Source organism: Sceloporus occidentalis, unplaced genomic scaffold, assembly GCF_023333645.1.
Source record: "Sceloporus occidentalis isolate IW3139 unplaced genomic scaffold, rSceOcc1.0.p SCAF_29, whole genome shotgun sequence".
Taxonomy (NCBI): Eukaryota; Metazoa; Chordata; class Lepidosauria; order Squamata; family Phrynosomatidae; genus Sceloporus; species Sceloporus occidentalis.
In genome coordinates this window covers 11091881-11117923 of record NW_028317009.1, presented here as the reverse complement: position 1 = coordinate 11117923, position 26043 = coordinate 11091881, and the positions used below count along the sequence as shown (strand labels likewise).

Sequence of the window (26043 nt, the reverse complement as noted above, 5' to 3'; positions counted from 1 at the left end):
ATCGTAAGCCTGGCGTGCGGCCGCCTGCCCGATATATGATTATTAGCCGGGCGGTGTGACGGGCCGCGCATGTGCCGAGCCCCGCGGTGAGGCATGAAACATGTTTGCGGCTGGAAACGGCCCTCGTTAGCGAGCAGACAGCCCACGTTTCATTATCCATTAATGTTTGGGGATACGCGGCATCATTTGTATCTGCGGAGCGGCAGCGCCCGCCCCGGTATAAGGCAGGACTGCATTGTTCAGCCGTTTAAGTGCTCGGCGCCTATCCCTCCAGTATCGACGCACACATTCCTTCAGAGCCGCTCCTCGGTTTGAAACGTCATCATCCGAGCAAACAAAACAACAGTAAATAGCAGGACTTTCCCCACTTCTGCGGCATGAAGTATCACGGGAAAGGCCACACCGTTTAGAGAATCAGGGCCCCGCTCTCACGATGCGGCCCGGTATTGGGTACGCGGCGTCACACGGTTCTAAATTCTACATTTTATAATCTATTCATTCTTTTCGAATCTTTGTGACGCGGAGAGTAAGGTTTGGGACGATCGGACCCCTAAATCTGTCTTTATACATAAGCACAAGCCGTGGCCATATACATTCTATACGTCACGCAATGCGCCCTGTAACACAACGTTACTTCTCACAGCTCAACCCTCCCGCTCTTACATCAAACGCACCCAAACCGTACCAAACTATACCCGAACCGTACCAAACTATACCCGAACCGTACCAAACTATACCCGAACCGTACCAACTGCACCGAACCAAACTATACCCGAACCGTACCAAACTATACCCGAACCGTACCAACTGCGCCGAACCGTACCAACTGCACCGAACCGTACCAACTGCGCCGAACCGTACCAACTGCACCGAACCGTACCAACTGCGCCGAACCGTACCAACTGCACCGAACCGTACCCACTGCGCCGAACCGTGCCAACCGCACCGAACCGTACCAACCGCGCCGAACCGTACCAAAAACGTACCAAACCGCACACTTCAGTGGTTTTATTGCTTAAACATCGCTTTGCTTTACAGAAAACATCTCCTACAGATCATAAAGTGACTTTACAGCAAAGTGGTACAATTACTGACTTCATAATACTGTTCTCGACATGTGCAAGTACACAGTAAGTGACACGTGATCTGTACATACATGTAGCAGGTGCTACTGCCGCTATGAGGAACACGCATGGGTTATTGGAGTGCGTATGAGCCTGGTGTCCGGGCGTTAATCGCTGCGGGTACTAAAGCGAGACCGATCATTGTACGGGGATTACGCCATCTTCACTCGCACGATAAGACCCTAAATCCTGAAAGCTGGCCCTAAATTGAACGGTGCAGCCATGGCCCCCCCGGATACGGCGTGTCGGGGGGCCGCGGCATCGTGCTGGCGTCCATATCTCCTCCTTCGGCTGTAGGGAAGCCACAAACAGATGGCCCTTCCGCTCCGTCATCCTCCAGATCACGCAAGCCAGCCGACGGCGTTTGCCGGAGTGCTTCATTATCTCCGGGGACACCGCAAGGACACACGGGGTATGGGTTCCTCGGTCCCAACAACCTCGCTTTTAAAGCCGTTTTTATGATTCAGGATTCAAATCTTGTGTTTCCAGGACCATAAAAGGTTTATTAACTAAACCGCGAGCGGAAACGCGTCACCTCCCCAGCTTCACCGTGCGTTTATAAAGAGAGAAACTCTCCCAACCTGTGTCATTGCCACACACAAGCCTGTAATTAAAGGCTAATATTACACCCGGCTGGCCGGCCGGCCCCTCATACAACCCATTGTTCCCCGGCTCAGCAGAGAGTGTGTGTGGGGGGGGTTTAGATGGTAAGGAAGGGAAATTATAGGGTTTGTATTGCGAGCTGACAGTCCATTCCGAGTGCAACATTATACATGTTGAGTTGCCGGCTCTCCACCTGCGGCCCAGTATGCAGATGAACTGCTGTGCCGGAGAGTAACTCATTTGCATATGAGGCCGGATACCCACGCTAACAGACGATTATACTACAGACTTGTGCTAAACGCCGCACAGACACATGTAAAAGCAAAAAATAAAGTACACAATTCTCTCCGTATAGCGTAGTATTTCCATTCTCGTGGATCCACCTCCCAGTGGCATACTGAACAGTGGACTCCCTCTTATGCTTAAAAAAATAAAAGGTGCTTTAAAATCCCAGGAGCAGTGAAAGGTTCACCAATAAGTTATTCCTGGGAGCCTCCGGTTATCGTAACGCAGGGAGCAAGCGGAGCGTCTTCATGACAAAGAAAAACACAGGAACGTTCGCTTAGTGCACTTCATCGTGATATAAAAGGGTTAACAGGCCTGCCACGCGCACCCTGCTGTGTCCTCCTTATACTTTGGGGCACGCCATGCGAAGATCCGTCCGATGGCTCCGATCCAGGAGAGGGAAGCAACGTCGGCTCTGTGAGCGTCCCGGCTCGTGGAGTGCAGGGGTCGCGCATGCATCCGTCACCTCGCGTCACACGGCCACTTCGGAGGACTTGGCTAAGCCCAGCGCCTGCACCAGGTCATCGCTTAAGCCGCTCTTCAGCGTTCTTCGCACTGCAAGAGACGTCTGGTCAGGCACAACATTCAAAACCTCGCCGACCTGCCTAGCAGGGGTCCGTGGGCACCATATATGTATATAGCGAGAGATTTACACCCGTTACACGTGAACCAGGGGCTGCGCTCGGATTACTTCACTCGGGAAGGTTCTGGAAACGCGTCTGCGATCTATTTCTAGACCTGAATCTAAGCACCGCGGTCGGTAAAGAGGGACGCGTTACTCACAGGATTTACGGTTCGCTCGTGACCTCTTCCGCTCCTTCGGATTCACCACCCTGGGGTTGGGGTTCTGGGTCACGGACTGTACGAGTCGGTCCATGATCTCATCCGATGTATCCGAGGGGACGGACTCTTCCTTGTTCCCCGACAGGTCTGGAGGACTGCAACGGCCTAAACCTACGGAGACACCAAAGAGGACTGTTAGAGGGGTGAGGGGGCTCTGGCGACCATATTTCAGGGTGTATGAAATAACCAGCAGAAGGGCCCTGCGGCCCCCTGAAGCCCAACTAGAAATGGATGTGTTGGAGTTTATAGGAACGTCTTGTTGTTGGCGACCGGCAGGTGGATCTGCCAGATGCTGTTTGATCCGTTTACTTGTTTAAGAGAGCATAGCAGGTACCCAAAGGGCATTCGCCTAAGACTCGGCTACTGGTTAGTGGCGAGGGCCACATGCCTTGTCTGCTGCTCAGAGGGGCAGTTTTTGGACCGGTCTAGCCTGGCGTGATAAGCTATCACTGTACTCGGCGTATGGCCAGATGGCGCCGATCCCAGACACGTCGGGTCATACTTCTGACGGCGCGACTCCTCCGCGTCTGCTGCTCCCCGCTGGAGATCAGAATGGTGGTCATGTTCTCGTGGCCTTCTTCAGACGCCTGGCTTTTGAGCATCGATGAACGTGTGATCGACGGGTTATTTTCTGTTACCGAAGCAGCGCTAGAAAACTTTGCCGTCTGTGGAGAGAGCAGTCGGTGAATAAACGCGGCTGCATTCTAAATCAAACCGCGTATAACCGGCACAACGGCCTCTCATCTGCCTCTTATTTATATGATCCCGTATTTAATACAAGTGTGTCCGTGTGTGTGTCCGTGTGTGTGTACCCATTATTTCATATCATGCTTTCCATCCGTGTTAATCACCCGCCCCCCGCGTGTGATCCCAATGGCCGGCGTGACAGGTACCTCTGTGATCATCCTGCCCCTGGTCTTGTTGCGCTCTCTGTAGGCCGCTCTCTTCTGTTTCTGCTGCAGAGCTCGCTCCCGCGTGGTCCTGTACTCCAGCGCAAACTCGCTGATGATCTTACAGAAGCGCGTGATCTTCATGTCTCTGGCCGCGGAGTACGAGTATCCCAGATAGAGGACGAAGGATCGGAACCTGCGGGGTTAGAGCGCCGTCTACGTCACAGAGCGTTCTCACAACACACGCGATAGGCCGTCGGAGGGGATCGAGGGGGCGAGCGATTCCTGCGGGATGGTCGGAAGTCTCATGACGAGCAGCTGTCAACGGCAGACCTCCTGCCGACCACCACCACGCGCCGCGCGGCGCAAAGGTTAATCCCCGAGACAACAATACAAACACTAGATGGGGAGGGATAAACAGCAGCAAGAAGCTTTTGAGTTTTGCCACCAGAGAGGACCAAAGATGTTAGAGCACGTCTGGGCTGCCTGGGGCCACAACCCAAAATACTACCGAAACAGAAGTCCCCTCTTACAGAATCATATAACGTCTTAATAAATAGTAATATTATCCCTGTATACCAACGAGGCCGACGCGGGGCGACAGAACGAGCGATATAGCATTGGGGCGATATAGCAATGGGGCGATATAGCAATGGGGCGATATAGCAATGGGGCGACAGACGGCTAACCGGTTTAGGATTCTCCGGTGGACGATTTTCAGAATGACTATCTTCTCGGTGCAGCTCTTCAGGAAGTCGGTCATCTTGTTTTTCAGGCCCGGTTTGGTTTCGTGTTTGGCGATCACCTTCAGGCTGTTCCAGGATTCCCGACATCTCTTCTCCAACTGGACCAAGTTATCTGCCAGCTCATCGAAATCTACCTGCCAAACACACAGAACACAGCGGTAGGCTTTACCCTGTCCCGGCTCCGACACGGGGGCCACACGGTCGGCTAGATGTGAGCGCGGGGCCGCAGAACGGACAGGCGAGTTCATGTTACGCAATCTCCCCGTTTCTCACATTCTCCGGACCCGGGGTGACAGATTCTGCTGATTTAACCCGAAGTTATGAGCAAGTCTTTTGGGGTATTGGTTTGAGGCTCTTAATTCATCTTGGAATTACGGTTCTCTTTACCCACCTGTCCGCGAGCTATTGAATTGGTCTGTCTGGAGGGCCGGGAACCCTTTATTACCTTTCTCTTCAAGCTAATAGAGTAATTGCAAAGGGACTCCTGAGGAATAACCTTCATAGCTTTCGGAGTAAAGACCCGGTGAGGAACGGTAATTTACGAAAGATCCGCCACCCCCGCTTCTACTTTTTCTCAACCAGTTCAGTGGTCAGTGGCCTCGTCTGTAACCTGAAAGAGCCGCTACGGGTCGGTGTATACAGCAGGTCCGCGGCCGGCGCGCATGGAGAAGTAGGCGTAGGGAGACACAGGAGTCGGCAGCCGCACTTACTTTGGAGGATCTCGTGATGGCTGCGATTTCAGAGTACAGGTCGGAGGTGTCGGGGAATTTCTCGATCACGATGTTACACATGTGGTGCAGAAGGGACTGTCTGTGCACCGTGTCCTTTACCTCCGCCACCTTCTCCAGGTAACCGAGGTCAAAGCCCTTCGCCTAATAAAGAAGAAAAAAAAGTTTCATTGTTAGGGCAGAAACGAGGGGCGTCGGGGAGCATCATATAAAGTATAACGAATATACAGGAGCCAGGATACGGAGGTAACCGGGGGCTGTCTGGTGGTAAACGGCAACCTACTCAGTACCTGTAAATAATAGAGGAGTACACCGGCGGAGCATATAAAAAATGATAGCGGTCAAAGTTTGAATGCAGTCGCTATGGTAACCGCTGGATTAGTGCCGTACGGATCAGCAGAATCACCCGGGCCTCGATTTGCCTCTGAAACACTGATTTGTGCGAGTAATGCGACGGCTGTAGAAATCCACGCTGGATAAACGCCAATTATTATTATTATTATTATTGGCCGTCTCGGAGCCGAGGCTGTAGATAAACACAGAGGGGTTTGACACGGGACGCCACGCCGCGCAACCAACAGCCACAAAACTTACGCTTGAACCGTTCAGGAAGTTGCCGACAGCCAGGAGAGAGGCGAGTATAACCCTAAAGGTTTTATTCTTGGAAGTCTGCTCCATCCCCAGCTTCAAGTCAAACAGAGGTTCTGCGATTTCCTAGGGTCAGAAAACACGGCGTGAGAGCGTGCACTGTACATAGAACACGCACCAGAGAATCCCGACGGTGCTCAGTAACACGACTATTTGCCGCGTTCTTTTACCTTCTCCATAGTCTCGTAGTCCAGTTTGAAGGCCCAGAGCTGGAGTCTGGCTGCCAGGCCGCTGATGGAGGACAGAGTGAGTAAGAACTGTTCAGCCGACCCCAGCGGCACGTCGGGGTTTGCCAGCTGAGCGTCCTGAATCTTCTGCTTCTCCTCCTCTGTTGGGATCATTGTGAGGATTTTCTGGGGGGAAAAAACAACAAAAACTTAAAAGCCGCCAGAAGCCGCACACAGCGCCGAGATACAGAGATGGGTGCAGCGTGCGCGCCTCTACACTACCCTCAGGGGCAGAACAAGTACAAGTAGAGGGATTTGGGAAATATGGCGTTTCTGAACTTTTGGGTAAGGGCGCTGCCGCTAGAACGATTTCTTCTATATAGCTGGATGGGGGGTAGAGGCGATACGGCTTTAGCTGGAGGAACAGGCATTGTCCAGAATCACAGGCGGATCAGAGTTTCTTTATGAAATCCCAAACCGCCCCGGAGAGGGTAATCGTGCAAGTCGTTCCGTCACATTCAGGAAGACGGACATTCGGGCGCGTCTTACCCGACATTCTTTGCTTAAACACCAATAAAAGGGGTTTTCTTTGTAAAAGCGGAACGTGATCAGGTTTTTCAACTCTATGAATGCAGGCTGCCCATACATTTCACAAGCAGCCGGTAACAGAGCCGAGCCACAGCCATACATTATCCACACATTATATATAGATCTATACACACACACACACACACACACAAATATGTATATGTTATCTCGCAGTTCGGTAAGCGCTGTGTGATTACCTCTATTCCCTCCTTGTTGATGGCATATTCATCAAAGTTCAAGATGGCGGTCTTTATAATGTGCACGGTGGGCAGCACGGTCAGACCGATGTTGATTGCATTGCTTCTCTTGGGATCGAGGACCACCAAAGTCTGCTTCTTCGAGTCACTGCCTTTCTGCGAACAAAAACACCTGGAGTTAGACAGGAGACGGCACGCTCCCCCCGGCCCACTAACACTGACGGGGCAAATTACACACACAGCATGGGGCAATAGTGTGTGACACGCACCACAGTGGGTGCTTTCAGATCGCCATCTTTATGTTCTGAAGAGCTGAGCCTCTATCTTATGAACTTTGCATTATACAGGGCAATCCATTCTGGCTTATTCTTACCTTGGAGGCAGCTACTTCTTTGGCTTTTGACTCAAACAGATGCTCCAGCTTCTCCGTATCCACCGAAATCTTATCCAATGCCTCCCACACCGTGCTTTTTCCAAACTTGCCCCTGCTGGTGCAGCTAGTCTCTCTCACTTCCTTCCAGAAGAGTTTAACCGTCTTTCTCTTCTTATTTAACGTCGCGGGGCCGCAGTCCTGAGACGCGGTTGTGAAGCTGGGTGGTGCTGGTGGTGGAGGTGGAAGATGAGGACCTCTTGGGGGAGGACAATGGAGTGGAGGGGGTGGAGGAGGCAAAGGACATCCAGGTAGTGGTGGAGGAGGTGGTGGGAATGGCAGTCCAGATACAGGGGGCGGGGGAGGAGAAGTTAAAAGCGGTGGATTGGATGGTGAAATAGTTTCTGTATTATCAAAGTCAAGAACATCAAAATCCTCCTCCTCGCAGAGGTCAGAGAAGTCCAAGTCCTTTATCTTTAGTTCCCGCTGCTGTGCCGCCACAGTCTGCTCCCACAGTACCTCGGAGGACTTCTTGAAAGGAGTCATGAGCGTCTTCTCCAGGTTCCTGGCGTTGGTTTCAGCATCGATGCTGTACTGCGCCCTCAGGACTGCCGTTCGGGATTCAGGCATGTTCTCATTGGCGCTTTTCCTGGGAGAGGTCTCATTCTCGAATTCTGCCCTGGCCAGAGGACGGCTCCTCTCTATGGGAGAGCGCACGGTCTCATTAGACGCAGCGTTCCTCGGGTGAAGAACGTCGCTCTCCGGGCCGCAGGTGTCCTGGCTCTTGGCATATAGCATATCCAGCATAAACCTCTTGGAAGTGCTGCGGTCGGTGGTTGGCGGAGGACGGCACACGGGGCTTACTGAAAACATTTAGGAAACGTCAGTACCCGCACGTTCTAGGGGAACAGACACCTAAACCATCTTCCCATAACATGAAGCCCTGCGATCACGCCAAGATACCCACCAAAACTACTACAACCCAGAGAATAATCATATACAGAAACATTTACGCCCGCCCCACCGAGACAGACATACGGCACGCAGCCCCCCCGCCTGGTTCTGATGCCGTCGGACACATGGCACTCTGTTCACTTGCCTGGTTCTGCTCCTTGTTCCTCCCCGTCTCCTCGCTCCTCCCTCTCCAATGTGCTGCTGGCAGAAGAATCGCTGGAGCCAGAACACAATTCTTTTTCATTTACACTTTCGTTCTTCTCTTCTTTCTCACTGAGGTCCCCCTTCCCTGCGCCCAACAAATGTCACATATAACCGGGGAATTACAGCGACCACACAGGGCTTTTATACATTATACATTACTGTGCGCGCGACTACCGTAAGGACTCCGACGCCAGGCTGGGGTTATTTTACAACGGGGGTAGCTGTTGGTACCCGACTAAACCAGACTAAGTACCGGCGCTTCTTTAACCGTCCGTTTAAGCTTCACAGAGAGCAGCAGGTCCGGGCTCCCAGTGTCTGTTACCCCGTTCAGCTGCTGCAGATAATGCCCACGCCTGCCCCCGTGAGCGACATGTGCCCTTAGCTCCTGTACCCATTGCCTGTTCCCCCTCCGTCTGGGGCAAACGTACCGGCTCTGATGCTCTCTGGGACTCTTGGCTCCTCGTCTTGTGTCCCGGGAGAGGGCTGTTGCTCCACGTCTGCGCCACGCGCTGCTTCTGCCAGCGTCTCTTGCCGTCCTTTGGATAAGGCGGACATCTTCTCCAGCTCGGTGGCGGCCAGATTCTCCAAAAAACGGTTTCTAAATAAAGTAAAATAAGATGTTATTCCGGGTTAACGTCATCGTTCATCATAAACCTACCGACAGTCGCGCTCCTGCATAAAGCTCCAATGCTGTCGGATTACCGACGGCTCCGGCAGGTGTCAGGCGGACAGAGAGCTGCCGCCTGTCAATAGTTCGAGCATGACCCCCACTGTACAATGTCACGCCGACAGCCGTTTAACCCCTTCCGAGCTGGCGCAAGGCCGCACAGGTGGGATACTTACTGGAATCTTCTCAGAATGGGTTTATCCCCAAACACATTACAGCGGCTCTCACCCCTGCAGGAAGAAGTCATTAGCACCAGGCAGTGAAGGGTGTCACGTACGCATGCCCACACGTTACGGAGACGTCATGCGTGTCAAATACACCGCAATCACACGGATTCAACATGCCACGAACAAGGGCAGATCACCAGCATGCGGATAATCAAACGGAGCCATCACTAGAGAGTCTCCGAGACGACTTCCATGTCCGTAACACGCAGACGCACAACAGACAGCTAGACTGTGTATTCTGCCAGGGAGGGGAACGACCGTCTGACAGCCTGGACCCCAAAAATAACCATTCCTGGAAGTGTATTTAGAGCGCTGGAGCCAAGTAATGTATTAGACTGTCCATCTACAACGCAAAATGTGTCCGCAAACCGGGCATTCAAGTAAAGAAAGAATAAAACCTCCCAGAACAGGCCGCCAGCCGCTGGGCTGTCCCTCCAAGCAATGGACAGACTACTTCTACAGACTACGACCAGGAGGGGGCGATACATCGCCAGGCAGTGCACACCATAATGTAGAGAACCCCACGCGTGTATTATTCAGAACACGACAGACACACAAGCAAAAACCAGACACACTCCGAGTCAGTCAATTGACGAGGAGATCGGGGGGGGGACTTAAAATTAAATCACCGCTCCCTGCATGAGATGAGAGCGGACAGACAGACAGGACAGGATCACGAGAGTGCAGGGTTAGGAGGGAATCACATCGGGGGCCACACAGGGCCACTTACCAAACAGGGTCTGTTTGGTGAAGTCTGAAAAGAGAAAGCATCGCGATGTAGAAGGAGGAGAGGATCGAGAGGCAGAGCCCTAGCAAGATGTAAACGTCGGCGGCAGCCGGATCCGGCGGGCCGTGATGAACGGCCTCGGCCTGCGCTTTGTTTAGGTTTCCCACGAGCGCCGTTAATGCGCAGCTACTGGTTATTTTCACTCGCCTCGCACTTTTTCCATTTATATCACAACCAACAATGGTAGCAGAACATCCCCATTCCCAGCCGCATACCCGGTGACATCAGGCGGGCGGGCGGGCGAATACCACCGACAAAAGTAACAAGGACTCGGTCCTCGGGGGCTCTATTTATTACATACACCGAATCGAACGCAGAGACCAAAACGTCATCAGGGCGACGGACTTCTCCTTAAAGCAAACGGTTATCGTCCGCATCTGATGTGAAAACGCGATTTAAAGAATCGGCGACCGCTAAGCGGCAGCGAGCCACCTAGGTTATACGCACTTAAATACGCTCCTGTCCCCAGGGGCCGGAACCATCTCCATCTCCGTCTTAGAAAGCGTAAAGCTCGACGGGTCGCCAACGCTGCTGCCGCCATTTTCAGTTCCTGAACTGCGATCAATACAAACAAATATTACAATCTGAATGAGGGGGCAGCAGCCCCAACACCCCTTCCCGAGTGGGGCAATTAACTCGCTAAATGATACCCCCACAACCACAAGAAAAGTGCTCTACCCACCCAAATCCTGCATGCCATGATCTTACCCTCCACATGGTACTTACTACTCCGCTGGCTTCCTCACAGTCTGAACGTGTACTTCATTATTAGTATGGAAGAGGTTGGTGCGCACAGGAGGAGATGGCAAGGGAAGCGTTTCCGCTGGCGGCTGTTTAGGTGGCGAGGGGGGTACAACGCATACTCCAGGAACGCTGGCCTCTTGGAGGGCAGGGGCCACAGGCAAGCCGTTGTTAATTAGGGGCTTTTCTGACGAAGCAGCCGAGTTAATTTTTGCCCAAACCTCAGCGCTGTTCCCCAGCGAACGCCTCGATCTCCGGACCTCTTCAACCCCTAACGAGTTTTTCCTGCGGTCCTTGCGAGACGGGCCGGACGATTCCTCGCTGTCTTCATCCTCGTGTTTCAAAGCGTTCTGCGTTGTGATCAGGGAATGTTCCATCAGTCACAGAAACACAGACACTGCAAAGTATACGAATCTGTACACTTTCCTACCTGCCGGGCACTCAAAGGGTTAACAATAAAAAGGCTATCGCACGAGGTTGCCTCGGAACACAATGCGGCTGCGCGTCTGGCGCCATAAAGCCTTCATTATAGTCGCACGCTCATTAGCACGCAGAGACAGGTATTATGTCGCTGAAGAGGTGTGAGATATTATGTTACTATACGAGATATTATGTTACTATGTAATATATTATGTTACTATGCGTGATATTATGTTACTATGTAATATATTATGTTACTATGCGTGATATTATGTTACTATGTAATATATTATGTTACTATGCGTGATATTATGTTACACGGAAGTCTCTCTGTAATGGGAATACAGGAAAACTAGCCCATGTTCATACCCTGACAAAGACGTGACGCAAGGCCGGGGATAACACGTAACATGGTGTTCTGGATCTGTGTGTCAGACCCGGTAACATGTTATCGACCGAGTGCTTCTAGATTACTAAGTAATGTCTCATCTTGGAGGAAAATAACCTGAACCCAAAAGTACCAGTCTGTCGGAACCACCGGAACAGTTCTGCATTAAACTTGGTGACAGATTCCTATATTCCAGAGATTCGGCGAGAAGCGAAACGCTATCCGGGTGTTCCTGACACACGAGACGTCACCGGTCTCTAGATCTGAACTGACCTCGTACACGGCGAGTCGCTGTTTCAGGTCCGGGTCGGTCCCCTTGTTGTTCAAGTGGCGCTGAATTATCTTTTCCATCCCTTGCGCTTCTAGGCAATCCGTGACATCGTAGAAGGAGTCCTGGTCGGGAAGAGCTGCTAGAGTCTGAACAAACAAAGGACCGCGTTAGCGGTGAATGGCTGGCAGCGCCTAACCCTGACACTCATTCACAACAAGTGCTACGAGAAGCCAACCCCCCCCCCCCCCCCGGCACCTTGTTAATGAGAGTCATGGAGAAGATCAGCAGCTCCGAGTCGGCACCATTCTTCTCTTCCAGAATTTCTATCAGGTTGGACCACGGTTTGGTACCTGGATAAGAGAGTGAAATATTCAGCAGCGGACGTCCCGTGAGCCATCGCCCCGACACATCATGGCTCGGAAAGAAAAACAGATACCAAACTCTGGATATAGTTGCCCCTTGCCTATTGTTTTGCTCCCCAAACACTTACCTCTAGTATGATCTACTGTGTTCACGGCCTTGATTAGAAGGGGAGCATTCGTGTCGGCATACTCAACAAACACGATGAGAAGCTTCAGAGCCGTCTTCACCACAAGCCGGTACTGAGAGAAAGAGAGAGAAAAGACACGCACCGTGACCAATCCACGCCGATAGGACCGGGGTCGTCCTCATCAGCGCCGGCGGGAAGAGACAGTAACAGGCACACGGCCACGCGGTGAGACACACCGTTCCATCTGCGCTAAGCTCACCGGACTGCCGCAGAGCGTGTAGAGCCACTGCACCGTCTCGTTGTGATTGATGACGCCGTTCATTCCATCCACAAACAGCATGATCTGACTCAGAGCTGCAAGAACAAAGTGCCATCAGACAGAGCAGCGTGAAGAGCAGCGTGAAGAGCAGTCCAGGACGCTGCGTTATTCAGGCGGAGGAGGAACGCCTTTTATCAGTCTGTCAGCCGAGAATCAATGAGTCTCCCCGGTAGATGATGGGGAGATTGGTTGATGACAATGATGGGGAGGGAGAGGGGTCAGGGCAGCGTTACGCGAGCCTTCAGTCCCGTGTGTTAAGATGCGTGGAGAGCGCGCAGACACGGCTCCGGTTATACAGACCTCGCAGGATGTAGTTCTGATAGTTCTGGTCAGCCTCGGCCCCCACTTTTATCAGGCATGTTAAACCCTCGGAGTTCACAAACTCCGGAACGAGGTCCTTGTCTTCCTGCAGAATAGAATTAGAAGTCAGTGTCACCAGCGAGCAGGGGCCTTAATAATATCCTCGTCAGAGCAGAGCCTACAGCCCACCGCTCCGACAACGCAGCGAGCGCAGAGCAATCTCCCAAGAGAGCGCAGCACGGGGAACAGCCAGCGGAACTTTACAAAGAGACAGCGGCTCTAACGTCCAACATTCCCTTGGCTTCCAGATCAGGACGTGGCAGCGAGAGATCATCGCTGAGCTGCAGCGCGTTACAGGATCGCATGACGCTTTTACGGCTTTAACCTAATGCTGTCCAGAAGCACATCTCCTGCGGGTTTTGGATGTCAACTCCCATGATTCTTAGACAGCCGGAGATCTACTTCTGGGCAGCATTCCTTTATATATCGTCCCTAACAGACGGTAAATTGAAAAAACACTCAGCAGCCGACAGCCACCGAGTGAGGAATTCTTTGCAATACATTGTAAACATCCCCGGCAAGCGTTAAAAGTGCTTTGCCGCGTAACCCCCACATCTGGAGTTTGTGAAGTTTCCTAGAAGCAGACGGACCCCGGGAACGCAGACGGACCCCGGGAACGCAGACGGACCCCGGGAACGCAGACGGACCCCGGGAACGCAGACGGACCCCCCTGCCACCGAGCCAAATCCCACCTGAAAAAGCTGCTTGAGTGAGAAGAGCGACCGCCGCAGCTCCGGCCCGTTGGAGTTGTACAACTTTTCTGCGGAAAGAAAAAAGGACGTATAATCATTTAATGCCACAGTGGCCGATTTCCATCCCAGAATCCTTCCCTCCTTAACAAGCTCCACCTCCCTGCCGAGGGCCGGCACTTTTTTTTTCTCATTAAAGTGCCCCATATTGTTTGTCTGTTTCCTAGACAACGATCGGAATGAGTGCGGGGCGCCCTCTGTTTATTTAGGTGAATGCGGGGGTCTCTACTTACCGAGAATGCTGTGAACTCTCACCGAGAGCTGCGTGCGGAGGATGAGGGTCGGCCGCCGGCCTTTGCTGTAAAGAAAGACATGATTTTAGGCGCATGTTAGGAGGGCAGGAAGGTAAGAGCCCCGCGGGTAGTGCCCGGTGCGGTGGGGCAGCTGGTCAGCATTCTCATGCCGCAGACACTAAAGCTTCGCAGTCTGGGAGGGCATCAGCTGGGTATGGGGACCGGGGGCAAAGCGTGGCGTGATGGGGAGAGACAATGTATGGAGGGATAACAAATTGTAGAGTGTCACGAAACTTGGTGAGGAAAAGAGCACTAAACTAGTCATTTACCAGAAAACGGGACGCGACGACGGCCGGCAGAACATTCAGGAACAAAGTCAGCCGATGGTCTCAGTACCTGACTCCATGGGGAAGAGGAATGTTGGCAACAACAACGTAAAAATATGTATCCAGCCCAAGAGAATAAACGCGTTAGGAGAGCTTATCCCGACAGCCGGCTATTACACGATGCCGAGCGGGGGGGCTGTGGAGCGGGAGCGCGGGGGGGGAGTGGGGGAGAGCGGGGGGGGGGGAGTGGGGGAGAGCGGGGGAGAGCAGGGATACAAAAACAACTATTAATGGATTACTCGATTAAACCAGGCAGCGGAAGTCATCAGCCGTAGTTATTGCCGAGAGACGAGGGCCGAGCGCAGCCTCAGCTCACTTCCAGTGCCGTCTCCTAGTGCGATCAGACATAGGGGCAGCACGGGGGCCGCCAGCGAAGCAAGAGGGAGGAACAATGGCGGGGTGAAATTATGATAGACCCAGGAGTTGGGGCCCCCGGGATCCCAGGTGGGAACCAGCAGCCGGCTGGGGGTAGAAATGCAAAGTAAACCCTGTCTTTGCTGCAGAGGCCGATTCCTTTTTACTGCCATCGATGCCGTGTAACAAGCTCTGCCGCTGCGGCCCGGGGAACTTCTGATGTAATAACGCAGGAACAGGCACCGCGCATGCGCTTTCCTACCAATAAACGCCGGCAGTCGAGTAAAAATACATGAACGTTACCGGCAGGTATCCGAACCGCCAGAAAGCGCTCCTCTAGCGCGGTACGAGTGGGGATTACGGGGACTGCAGTGTAACAGCTGGAGAGCGGCAGCTTCTTTAGTCTGCACGGGTTTGTTGGCTGCCCGGCACGCGCAGGGTTAAGGTGCCGCGGCCGGCTCGTCTTGCGTACTCTTGGCCGAGTCTCCGGGCAGCGGCTTCCCACAGTGACTCAAACCTTCTAAGAATACCGCCGACGGCAGAGGGGGAAATGACTCAGAGCGGGGGCAGCGGGGAGTACTGCCCCCTCTCACTGCAACCGCGGGCCAGGGAGAACCCCCCACCCCGGCACGATGGGCCGCCAGGTAGAGGCCCCCACCCGGCAGAGCCCCCCCCCGCACAGGTGCACAGTGAGTTATCAGCCATTCAGTAGGATGGCGCTGGTTACCAGTAGAGGAGGTAAGAAAGCTGGAACCGGTGCAGGGAGTCAGATGCCTTATTCCACCTTTAGGCGTGAACGTCCGCACCACACGGTGGCCAGAGAAGTAACATGCAGCGCATGCACCAGTGCGTGTGAACACCCCCCCCGCGTGTGAACGCATCCCGTGCGTGTGAACACCCCCCCCGCGTGTGAACGCATCCCGTGCGTGTGAACACCACCCCCCGCGTGTGAACACCCCCCCACGCGTGTGAACGCATCCCGTGCGTGTGAACACCCCCCCGCGTGTGAACGCATCCCGTGCGTGTGAACACCACCCCCCGCGTGTGAACGCATCCCGTGCGTGTGAACACCCCCCCACGCGTGTGAACGCATCCCGTGCGTGTGAACACCCCCCCGCGTGTGAACACCCCCCACGCATTTGGCAAAGAAAGCCGCGGCTTCCACCCTGTTTGTTTTCTTTACACAACGCAAAGTTATTGAGAGGACTTTGGTTCCACGGAAATAACGCATCTCATTACGTCCTTCCCAGAAAGAAAACATGGGAGACGCCGGAGCAGCTTCCCTGCAGAGTGGGTCCCCAGCAAAGCGGGTGCGGAAGGCTGAGAATAAACAGAATGGGTGCAAGAGGGGTGCGAATGTAAGATTCAGGGGCCGGGGCCTCCACGAACGCAACAGATTGATACAGCCACGCAATGCTATGTAACACGGACTGGGGCCAACCGTGAAGATCTTATACATACTAAGGGCCGAGAAAACCCACGACACATTTAATTGCCAGGAGCAGTGGCCCCGGAGGGCCTGCATTGTTATTTTACATTTACTTTCTCGCACGGGAACGCCTCGACTGAACGTGTAAAACACAACAGTGGCACTGCAAGCGTTAAAAACAAGAGCAGCTTTATATTCCTGTGAATTAGGGACTGTCGGGGGGAACCCGGGAGCTTTGGCAGGTTCCGGAGATGGTTGGTACCTGGAGACGGTCGGCTGACCCACGCATGACCGGCTCACGCAATGTTGCGCAGGCCTCGGAGCCGTTCCCGTGCCGGCAGCGCTGTAACATTTGCCCCCCCCCGGGATTTCTCATATGGAAGCAATGATGCCGCTGTGATGTTACACAGCGAGTACACAATGTTCATCGGCCCCAGGGGCCGGCTCACGGCCATTAAAGGGACAGCGGCCCTTACAAGACGCATAGCACTTCTGCCGTACCCTTCCAGAAAGCAACATGTATAAGCAATAACCCACCGTGGAAACTATACAACAGTACGTGCCACATGTAATAACCACACCAGGACCACACAGTCCATGGGGGCCGAGCGGAGCTCTGTACATACGGCGATGCAAAGGGCAGCAGGCACAGCGCTCGTTCCGTGACATGTCTGCTGTGCAGAGCGACGCGGCGGGGGCAGATTCCTCGTATGGATTCCATGCCCCCCCGGGTGAGGAGAGCGGCACCAAAAGCTGCACAAATATCGTGACAAACGGCTGCCCGTTCCTCTGCTAATGAAATCCTGGAAATAAATGTTTATCCTCGTAATAACGGCTCGTCCGCCGGCCCGAGTGTCATAAAACTCTGCGCTCCAAACATCCCGGGGGCCGCGCAGCACGCTCTAAACACCCCCAGCCAGCGACAGCCCCGCCGCCACCCATACCCCCAGCCAGCGACAGCCCCGCCGCCACCCATACCCCCAGCCAGCGACAGCCCCACCGCCACCTATACCCCCAGCCAGCGACAGCCCCGCCGCCACCTATACCCCCAGCCAGCAACAGCCCCGCCGCCACCTATACCCCCAGCCAGCGACAGCCCCGCCGCCACCTATACCCCCAGCCAGCAACAGCCCCGCCGCCACCTATACCCCCAGCCAGCGACAGCCCCGCCGCCGCGGCCACCCATACCCCCAGCCAGCGACAGCCCCGCCGCCACCCATACCCCCAGCCAGCGACAGCCCCGCCGCCACCCATACCCCCAGCCAGCGACAGCCCCGCCGCCACCTATACCCCCAGCCAGCGACAGCCCCGCCGCCACCTATACCCCCAGCCAGCGACAGCCCCGCCGCCACCCATACCCCCAGCCAGCGACAGCCCCGCCGCCGCGGCCACCCATACCCCCAGCCAGCGACAGCCCCGCCGCCACCCATACCCCCAGCCAGCGACAGCCCCGCCGCCACCTATACCCCCAGCCAGCGACAGCCCCGCCGCCACCTATACCCCCAGCCAGCGACAGCCCCGCCGCCACCTATACCCCCAGCCAGCGACAGCCCCGCCGCCACCCATACCCCCAGCCAGCGACAGCCCCGCCGCCACCCATACCCCCAGCCAGCGACAGCCCCGCCGCCACCCATACCCCCAGCCAGCGACAGCCCCGCCGCCACGGCCACCCATACCCCCAGCCAGCGACAGCCCCGCCGCCGCGGCCACCTATACGCCAATGGCTTGCAATTCCCCTCCGTAGCTCACGCTCTCTGTGGAAGCAGACGGCGCGGTCAGCAATACCCGGCTCTCTTATCTGTAAGAGTATATTATACAGATTCCCCGCGGCCGAGGAGCTATTTCCAGACATGACAGCGTGTGCTAAATTTACCTTTTCCCACAGAAACGAAGCTTTTACTGCAGTAACGCAAGATTTACACATAGCAGCCGCATGAACAGAACAGACGTGTTCCCCGGGCTGTCCGGAATACGCGGCCATGCGCGGCGCCAGTGCTTCCCGCTGAGCAGCGTTGCCCGGTTGCCGTGGGGTGACGGTGGTGCCTGGGATGTGACGGCGGGGGATTTGCGTGGGTTATGCTGTGTCGGGGCCCCATCTGGATAAAGCTCTGGTGTTTGACAGGTGAAGGAGCGCTAATGGAGCCGACACAGACCTGCCGGGCGGTCGCTCCTCCGGCTATCCCTACATCCCAAGTGACCTCGTAGCCTGCAGGATGATATCAATTACCATAAAAAATATCCACGATCTCACCCTAACCCCAAAACAGCAACGTCGCCAACAGTGTAAAGGTGCAGTTTACGTGTCGTCTGCACGTGTAAGAATCGCACACGCTAAGCGGCATCATGACTGTCACAGAAGAGATAACGGCCACGGCAACCACGCCAAACAGATAAGAGTCTGCTAATCACCAGCGTGTCCTCGGGGACGCCCTTTGCCAACACCCTCATAACACGGCTGTTACATACATCTGCACCGGTGCACCTCGCCGGCAGTATACTCAGCACTGATCCACCCAACGCAGCTCAATAAACGACATGTCCAGGTGAGGCTTCTGCTACCGGCATAGATACAAATAGCGACCGATGCCACGTACAGGGCCCCACGGCACCCCCAATAACCCCCAACCTGCCCAGCTCGGAATTCCCACGGGCAGCCAAGGCCCCTGCTACAGTAATCCGTGCAATCTAATGCATGGCATGCAGGGGCAGCGGCACGGAAATGGTGCTTTGAGGAATAACACGCATTGCCCCTCCGCCCAGCCGAGTCAGTAGAGGATTATCCGTACCTGATGTCATCGAAGAAGGCTTCCAGGTAATCCCTCTGTTCAGCCAGGGATAGCTCCACGTCCAGATAATTCCCATTGGTGGATAACTGGAGGGTGCAGTCTTCCAGCTGCAGGTAAAGAGAGAGGGCTTTAGACATGCGCAGAGCGGTCTGCGACCTCGTCACGAGACTAGCTGCCTACGTGTGGCCAACCCTCACCCGCTGCCAGGTCAGCTGCATTTAATGGCTAATTCCTCCCCGCAGCTGCATTTAATGGCTAATTCCTCCCCGCAGCTGCGTGGCTGGAATACAGATCACAAGGTTTATGGTATAGGAGAGCTCCACGGCAGCTTCACTTTACTAACAGTAACAATACCTGGAGCATGAAGCACAGAGTACACTGACAGTCATACGAGAGTATAAAGCACGGCTGCTGACCACGTAATACAGAGGCAGCAACGCCTATATAAAGCCCCCCACAATACACGGGCGGCAGCGCCTATATAAAGCCCCCCACAATACACGAGCGGCAGGGCCTATATAAAGCCCCCCACAATACACGGGCGGCAGCGCCTATATAAAGCCCCCCACAATACACGAGCGGCAGGGCCTATATAAAGCCCCCCACAATACACGAGCGGCAGGGCCTATATAAAGCCCCCCACAATACACGGGCGGCAGCGCCTATATAAAGCCCCCCACAATACACGGGCGGCAGGGCCTATATAAAGCCCCCCACAATACACGGGCGGCAGGGCCTATATAAAGCCCCCCACAATACACGGGCGGCAGGGCCTATATAAAGCCCCCCACAATACACGGGCGGCAGGGCCTATATAAAGCCCCCCACAATACACGGGCGGCAGGGCCTATATAAAGCCCCCCACAATACACGGGCGGCAGGGCCTATATAAAGCCCCCCACAATTCACAGGTCATGTGCAGCGAGTCTGGGCCGTTATGCAGGGGGGGCTGCAGGTGCTGTATCTGGGAGTCACTGTGGACACGCCACACTCACACGCATCATATGTCTGCATGCGTACCGCGTATGACGCCGAGCCACCAGGGTGATCTCTGTGTAGACACGGCTTTCAATAAACAGCCTTCACAGGACGGCAGAGTGTGTGCATGCGCGGCGTGCTCCCCGGAAGCAGCGGTACAGCAGCCACACACTACCAGCGCTCATCCCTACCTGTCCGGCAATAACCCGAGAGGGGTTAATACACACTGCGGGACCCTGTACCGTACTGAAGGGGTTAACGTGGAAGTGTGAATACCCGGACTGGTCAACCGATGGAGCGGAACAAACGCTGTGAAAGGTTTCAAGGGCCGAAGGGCCGCGGAGCGCAGATCTGCAGCCAAAGCAAAGCGGATTATGTCAACGGGGAGCGTCACGGGTGTACTCCTCGCTGACCCGCCACAGATTACACTAATCCCCACCGCGGCCCAGGATCCAGAGAGACGGCTGCGGCAACAGTACGAGGGGCCGACCTGCCACAAACGTATAGATGCCCCCGCTTCTCGGGGCTTTACCGGTTACCTACCCCCACCGGCTGCTCAACTCCTGCGGTATCCAGGGGAACAAATATAAAGCTAGGAATAGGGGGGAAAGCGCGTCATTAGATGCCCCAAAACACACACACGGGCCGGGCTGCCATGTTTATTAACGTGTTACATGCCAAAGTGATGGCATGTGCAGCATTAACATCGGACTAATGACCCCCCCCCCCCGACTTGAACCGGAGCCTCGTATTTACAGCCGCACCAGAATCACCGGGGATATGTAAAGAATCCTCACACATCTGGAATAAATCCTCCCAACACCCCCGTATCTGCAGGAGAGTAACGAGTCCGGCCCGGGGGGGGGGGGCTGGCGTCGAACTCCGGGCCCCTGGGGGGGACAGCGAACTCCCTTTAACTGGAAGCTCTCATCGCGCACGTCTACGAGGTCCATGGAGACCAAACATCCAGGACTCTTTACCCAAACACAGCTGTGCCAGGGGACACAGGACCGCCAACAGACCCCCTCTTCTGCAAGAAACAGGAGATACAGCGAGCACAGGACCGCCGTGACCTCTGCTGAACAATAGACTCTGAACGGCTGCTTACTTCTGGGCAGCGGATCAGGAATCGGTGTTTTTATGGTTACCAGGTACAGCGCCGAGCGCGGCAGAGAAGATGCTACAGACGGCCCCATTGGGCACTCCTCGTTACCTGCCTCCCCCGGGGCGCCGCAGATATACATATCGATAGATATCAGGCGACGTGTTTAGGAGACATGGCTCGTCGGGCCCCTAGGGTCAGAGATGACTCGGCGCACTCATTGATTTAAGTCAGCATAACAGGGGCGTAACGTGACCCGTGACACACGGCTGATACAGGACCGTGTCAGCACATACCAGCCGACCGGTGACACCGTGTCACACACCGCCATGTAACATTAACCCGTCCTCCGCACAGAGCGTTACCGGGGCGCGCCGCGGGAAAGAGAGAGGCCGCTTTAATACATTAAACGTCACTAAAACGCACTACTCAGGGGACAGCGGGACAGGGCGCGCATGGGACGGGGCAGTCGCTCGGTAATGCCCCCCATGACGCACCGCGTGACGCTCCGGGCTCCCAGTTCATTTATTCTTATAATGAATAAACATCACGAGAAGCGAACGCATGGGACCCCCCCACCCCCCAGGCGCTTCTCCTGATCAAAGGATCGCGGCGTTTAGTCAGTTTATTCAAACAGCCACAAAACGGCGGCCAAACAAGGGGGCAGAAAATGGGACGGGGGGGGGGGCAGCAAAGCCTCACAGGACCCCCCCGCCCTGGCGGCTCATCTCGCTACCTGTGCTCCTCGGGACCCCCCCGGAGATGAGAGCACAACCGCAGAAATTCACACGCCGCCCTGCTTCATATACTGGGGGGCCGCGGGGCCAACGCTTCCCACTTCAACCGCTAACTGCCCCCTAAGCTAACATGATTATTATTTCATTATTATGTTATTATTATTGTTGTTGTTTGCAAAACATGCAACCGGGGGGGGGGCTAAACGCAGCCTCTCCCGTCACCCGCATACATCAGACGGGACTCGGCCAACGTCGGATACACACGGCTTTCATCGACTCGTTCAGCAGATTGCATACATATTCATACATTCCCCGATAAAGAGACTGCCGTGCTTTGTTGTGAATATATAGCCCTCATTGTTAGAAGTCCCTGCACTTTATTAATTAAAACATTAAACCAGTCCGTCCTGTTTCAGTGGGAAGATAATTTGTGCGCCCCGGGGCAGGCATACAGGAACACACTGTTAGGAACATAAAAGCGTTAACCCTTCGAGCAAGAGCCAAGTGCACAGCTACCTGCACCTGCCGGGCTTAGAACAGGATGAGCGCGAGCGCGACCTCACGTTTCATGAATCCATAACCCAAAATCTGCGGGGGTTAAAAGGGCCGCTGATCCCTGTCCAGCCCCCCCACTACGCAGGTCCGAGGCGCCCCCCCAAGAAAGAGTCTGGCGCTTATTGTAAATATTGAAGGAGGAAGTAATCTCCGGCTACATAGTAAGAAACGTCTATAGGAGCGGCACCTCGCGCAGGGAATCCCAGGAACGTCACCGCTGCCTCTCCCAGCAGAGCATGAGCCGGGGGTCCGGGTCTGGACTCGGGGGTCACGGAGAGCGGCCCGATAATCAGCATCGTGGAGTTTGCTGGAGTGAAATCACGAACCCGATACAAAATATCTACTTTACTGCTACTCCGCACACACTGCCCCCCCGGAGCCCCCCGTACAGGCAGCAGCCTAACGGTATCAGGACTGGGCGAGACGCCGTTGGGAAAGGCTGCGTGTCGGGGATCCGATTATCTCGGGAGATCATGTCTCAGATTCTGGGCTCAACTCCAGGACGACACTCACCTGCAACCCACACCGGGTCACGATTTAGGAGATCGTGACCTCACACTATTCTCCAGTGTACAGCGAGCGCGACGCATGTCTCTAAAGAGACATCAGGAATAAGACACGCTCCGCGCATGTTCTTCGCAACGCGCATGTTCTTCATATGGCTGTGTGTTCCATTGAATATTGCCAGGAGCAACGCTTTACGGCGGCTGTAAATCGCGATGGCGGATTTGTGTACCGGTAAGGAACATACCGGCTTGTAGGCAAGTATTAGATCTACGAGTCTCGGCTGCAGAGGCACGGGGTGGAAACCGCAGACGGCTACAAATATTCCAAGGTTTAGTAGTCAGTGGAAAGCCAGGCCCTGCCGCCCCGCCGCCCGCAGCCACTTAACGACACAGAAGTCAGATTACTTTTATTTAACGTCCTGATTCAGCACAAAACGCTGGAAACTTTTAATATTACAGAAATATCTCCGCTCGGGGCTAAGCATTATGGGATACGTAGTCACGGCAACAGGACAGACTCCCAAAAGTTAAAGCTGGGTCTTCCCATGAGTAGCGACAGCCAGTCCCTCCGTCAGATATGTTTATCAATGAACGTTACAGCGAGGGGGTCCGTGCCGCTCAACATGGTAACCAGCAGCCCCGGTAAACGCTGCTTGGTCCGTCCCAGACGCCGTACTGACCGCTTTCTCAACCTCGTTCCTGTGCCAGACTCTAAACCAGACGGCGGAGCGTCCGGCCGAGGCAGCCTCCGACCGACCCCCCGGCAGAGGCCACTGCCGACCAACCCCCAAATAAACTCCGGGGACAAAGCATGAACCTGCCGGTCGATAGCGAGAGGCGCTCTATCCGCTAAGGCTTTGCAGAGGTCACCCTTTCGGGGATCTCTCTCTTACAGAGCGCAAACAAACACGTCTGTCACAAACAGTACCGGAGACGCTGCGGAAACCATCACCGAAACATGACCTTCGACCTCTTGATGAAACAAAGCAGTTCCTCGCCCCGGGGCCGGTCGTTTGTATTGTTAGCGGCCCGCGAGCTTTCATGGCTACAAAGAATGTAAGCGATTGCACCTCCTCGGTGCAGGAATGTCCTAGAGGGGCCACATGCCGTTCTAAGCACCATTACGGGGTTAGCGTGCACAAACGTGTATGTCTCTGCGTGTGGGGCACGTGACGTAAGGAATCATTCAAGGTCTCATTACGGGAATAGCAGAGAAGCCAGAGAGACGGGTGGCCCGCGAGAGACGGTGCAGTCACGCTGCAGGAGGGATCAGACGGGAACCTCACCAAGCGGGGGCCACTTCATATTACACGGGGTGCAAACTACTAACTAACCCCGCTATGAGCGGCTACGCACTCAACGACTTCCGTGTCACCAGCAGAAAAAGGGTTAAATGTAATTTCATAATATAATAAATGTTTCTATAAAATGTTTGGATGGATGCGTTTTGGACAAGAATATGAATACACATATAATATATACCGGTTATGTATGTATGTATATATGTATGTATATATATAGATATATATATAGATATAGATAGATAGCGCTGAGCGGTGGATCCGGACAGGGCGCTCGTTAAACGATTACATTGTAGGGCTGTAACAGAAGCTGAGCGGGGCATTTACACAGGGCATCCACACGGGGCAGCACTCCGCACGTACCGTATTTACACTAATACATGAAACGATTCAGACAGTGCCCCAATCCAGACGCCGGCAAATCCCAGGACTTCCTCGGCACACGAAGGGTGGAAAGGGTGCTGTTTGGTGACCCGAGTACTTCCTGTTAGAGCGACTCGGTCCGAGGTATTTATGTTATTCTCAGCCCTGGACGACTTCCCGCTACAGACCAACGTAACAGGCCTGGGGTACAGACGCGAGACATTCCCTGAAGGGTTAAATCATGACGATATACCCCGTGAGTCACGACGCTTGGTGCTGAGCAGGATACACGGCAGTCACAATAGGAAGCTCTCCCGTCGCCTACAGTCACTCAACTGTCTCCCTGACGGAGCGGCAGCCTTCTGTAACAAACCGTCTCCCCGCAGCCACCAGGCAGCGCCGTCACGGGACCCCCGCAGCCACCAGACAGCGCGCAGCCTACCGGCCCCGCAGCCGCCAGACAGCGCCGTCACGGGACCCCCCCCAAAGCCACCACACAGCGCGCAGCCTACCGGCCCCACAGCCGCCAGACAGCGCCGTCACGGGACCCCCCCCAAACCCACCACACAGCGCGCAGCCTACCGGCCCCGCAGCCGCCAGACAGCGCCTTCACGGGACCCCCCCCCAAAGCCACCACACAGCGCGCAGCCTACCGGCCCCGCAGCCGCCAGACAGCGCCGTCACGGGACCCCCCCCAAAGCCACCACACAGCGCGCAGCCTACCGGCCCCGCAGCCGCCAGACAGCGCCGTCACGGGACCCCCCCCCAAAGCCACCACACAGCGCGCAGCCTACCGGCCCCGCAGCCGCCAGACAGCGCCGTCACGGGACCCCCCCCCAAAGCCACCACACAGCGCGCAGCCTACCGGCCCCACAGCCGCCAGACAGCGCCGTCACGGGACCCCCCCCCAAACCCACCACACAGCGCGCAGCCTACCGGCCCCGCAGCCGCCAGACCGTGCGCAGCCTACCGGCCCCGCAGCCGCCAGACCGTGCGCAGCCTACCGGCCCCGCAGCCGCCAGTCAGCGCCGTCACAGGACCCACCAAATCAAACCACCAGACAAGACCATCACGGGAGCCCCCCAAACTACCAGAGACAGCACTCACGGGACCCCCCCAAACCACCAGACAGCAGCACCGCCCCCAGGGGAACCCCGATAACAGAGAGCCGTGACAGAATCCCTGTAAAATTCTGTTGTCAGCAACGGGGGGGGTCTCTTTCTTGGCAGCTGAAGGGGGTGCGGGGGCTGGCGGGGGTCTCTTGGTACCAGTCACCCGGGTCTACTCGTTAACGGTAACAGAGCCGCTTCCCTCACATTTCGCCCCATAAAAGTTACGTAATAAAACTTGGCGCCCCGGCCGTGTCCCCTGTGCCCGAGTACCTTGAGGGGGGCGTCCAGCAGCTTGTGCAAGGCGGGGAGCTGCTCGATAAGCGGTGCGCTCTCCGGGAAACTGTGCACTGGGGGTCTCCGGGGCTCAGGAAAGTTGGTGCAGATAAATGGGTCCCTGTCATCCAGATACTGCACCCGGCACGGCAGCCCCGCCAT

At 55.2% G+C, this 26043-nt stretch overlaps 1 protein-coding gene across 1 annotated transcript; it reads right to left on the bottom strand.

The window, feature by feature from the left end:
• Positions 1–2484: 2484 nt before the first annotated feature.
• LOC149299340 (FH1/FH2 domain-containing protein 1-like) lies at positions 2485–26043 on the bottom strand. Its single transcript, XM_089486352.1, has 23 exons — positions 25879–26043; positions 18955–19061; positions 14000–14064; positions 13710–13777; positions 12958–13063; positions 12598–12692; positions 12339–12450; positions 12104–12198; positions 11851–11994; positions 10755–11119; positions 10476–10583; positions 8776–8945; positions 8289–8432; positions 7193–8052; positions 6820–6975; positions 6038–6220; positions 5814–5933; positions 5202–5363; positions 4435–4625; positions 3749–3941; positions 3358–3520; positions 2796–2966; positions 2485–2567 (listed from the first exon to the last, which is right to left on the bottom strand). Exons 1-23 carry the CDS (start codon positions 26041–26043, stop codon positions 2485–2487), a joined length of 4026 nt encoding a protein of 1341 aa, XP_089342478.1.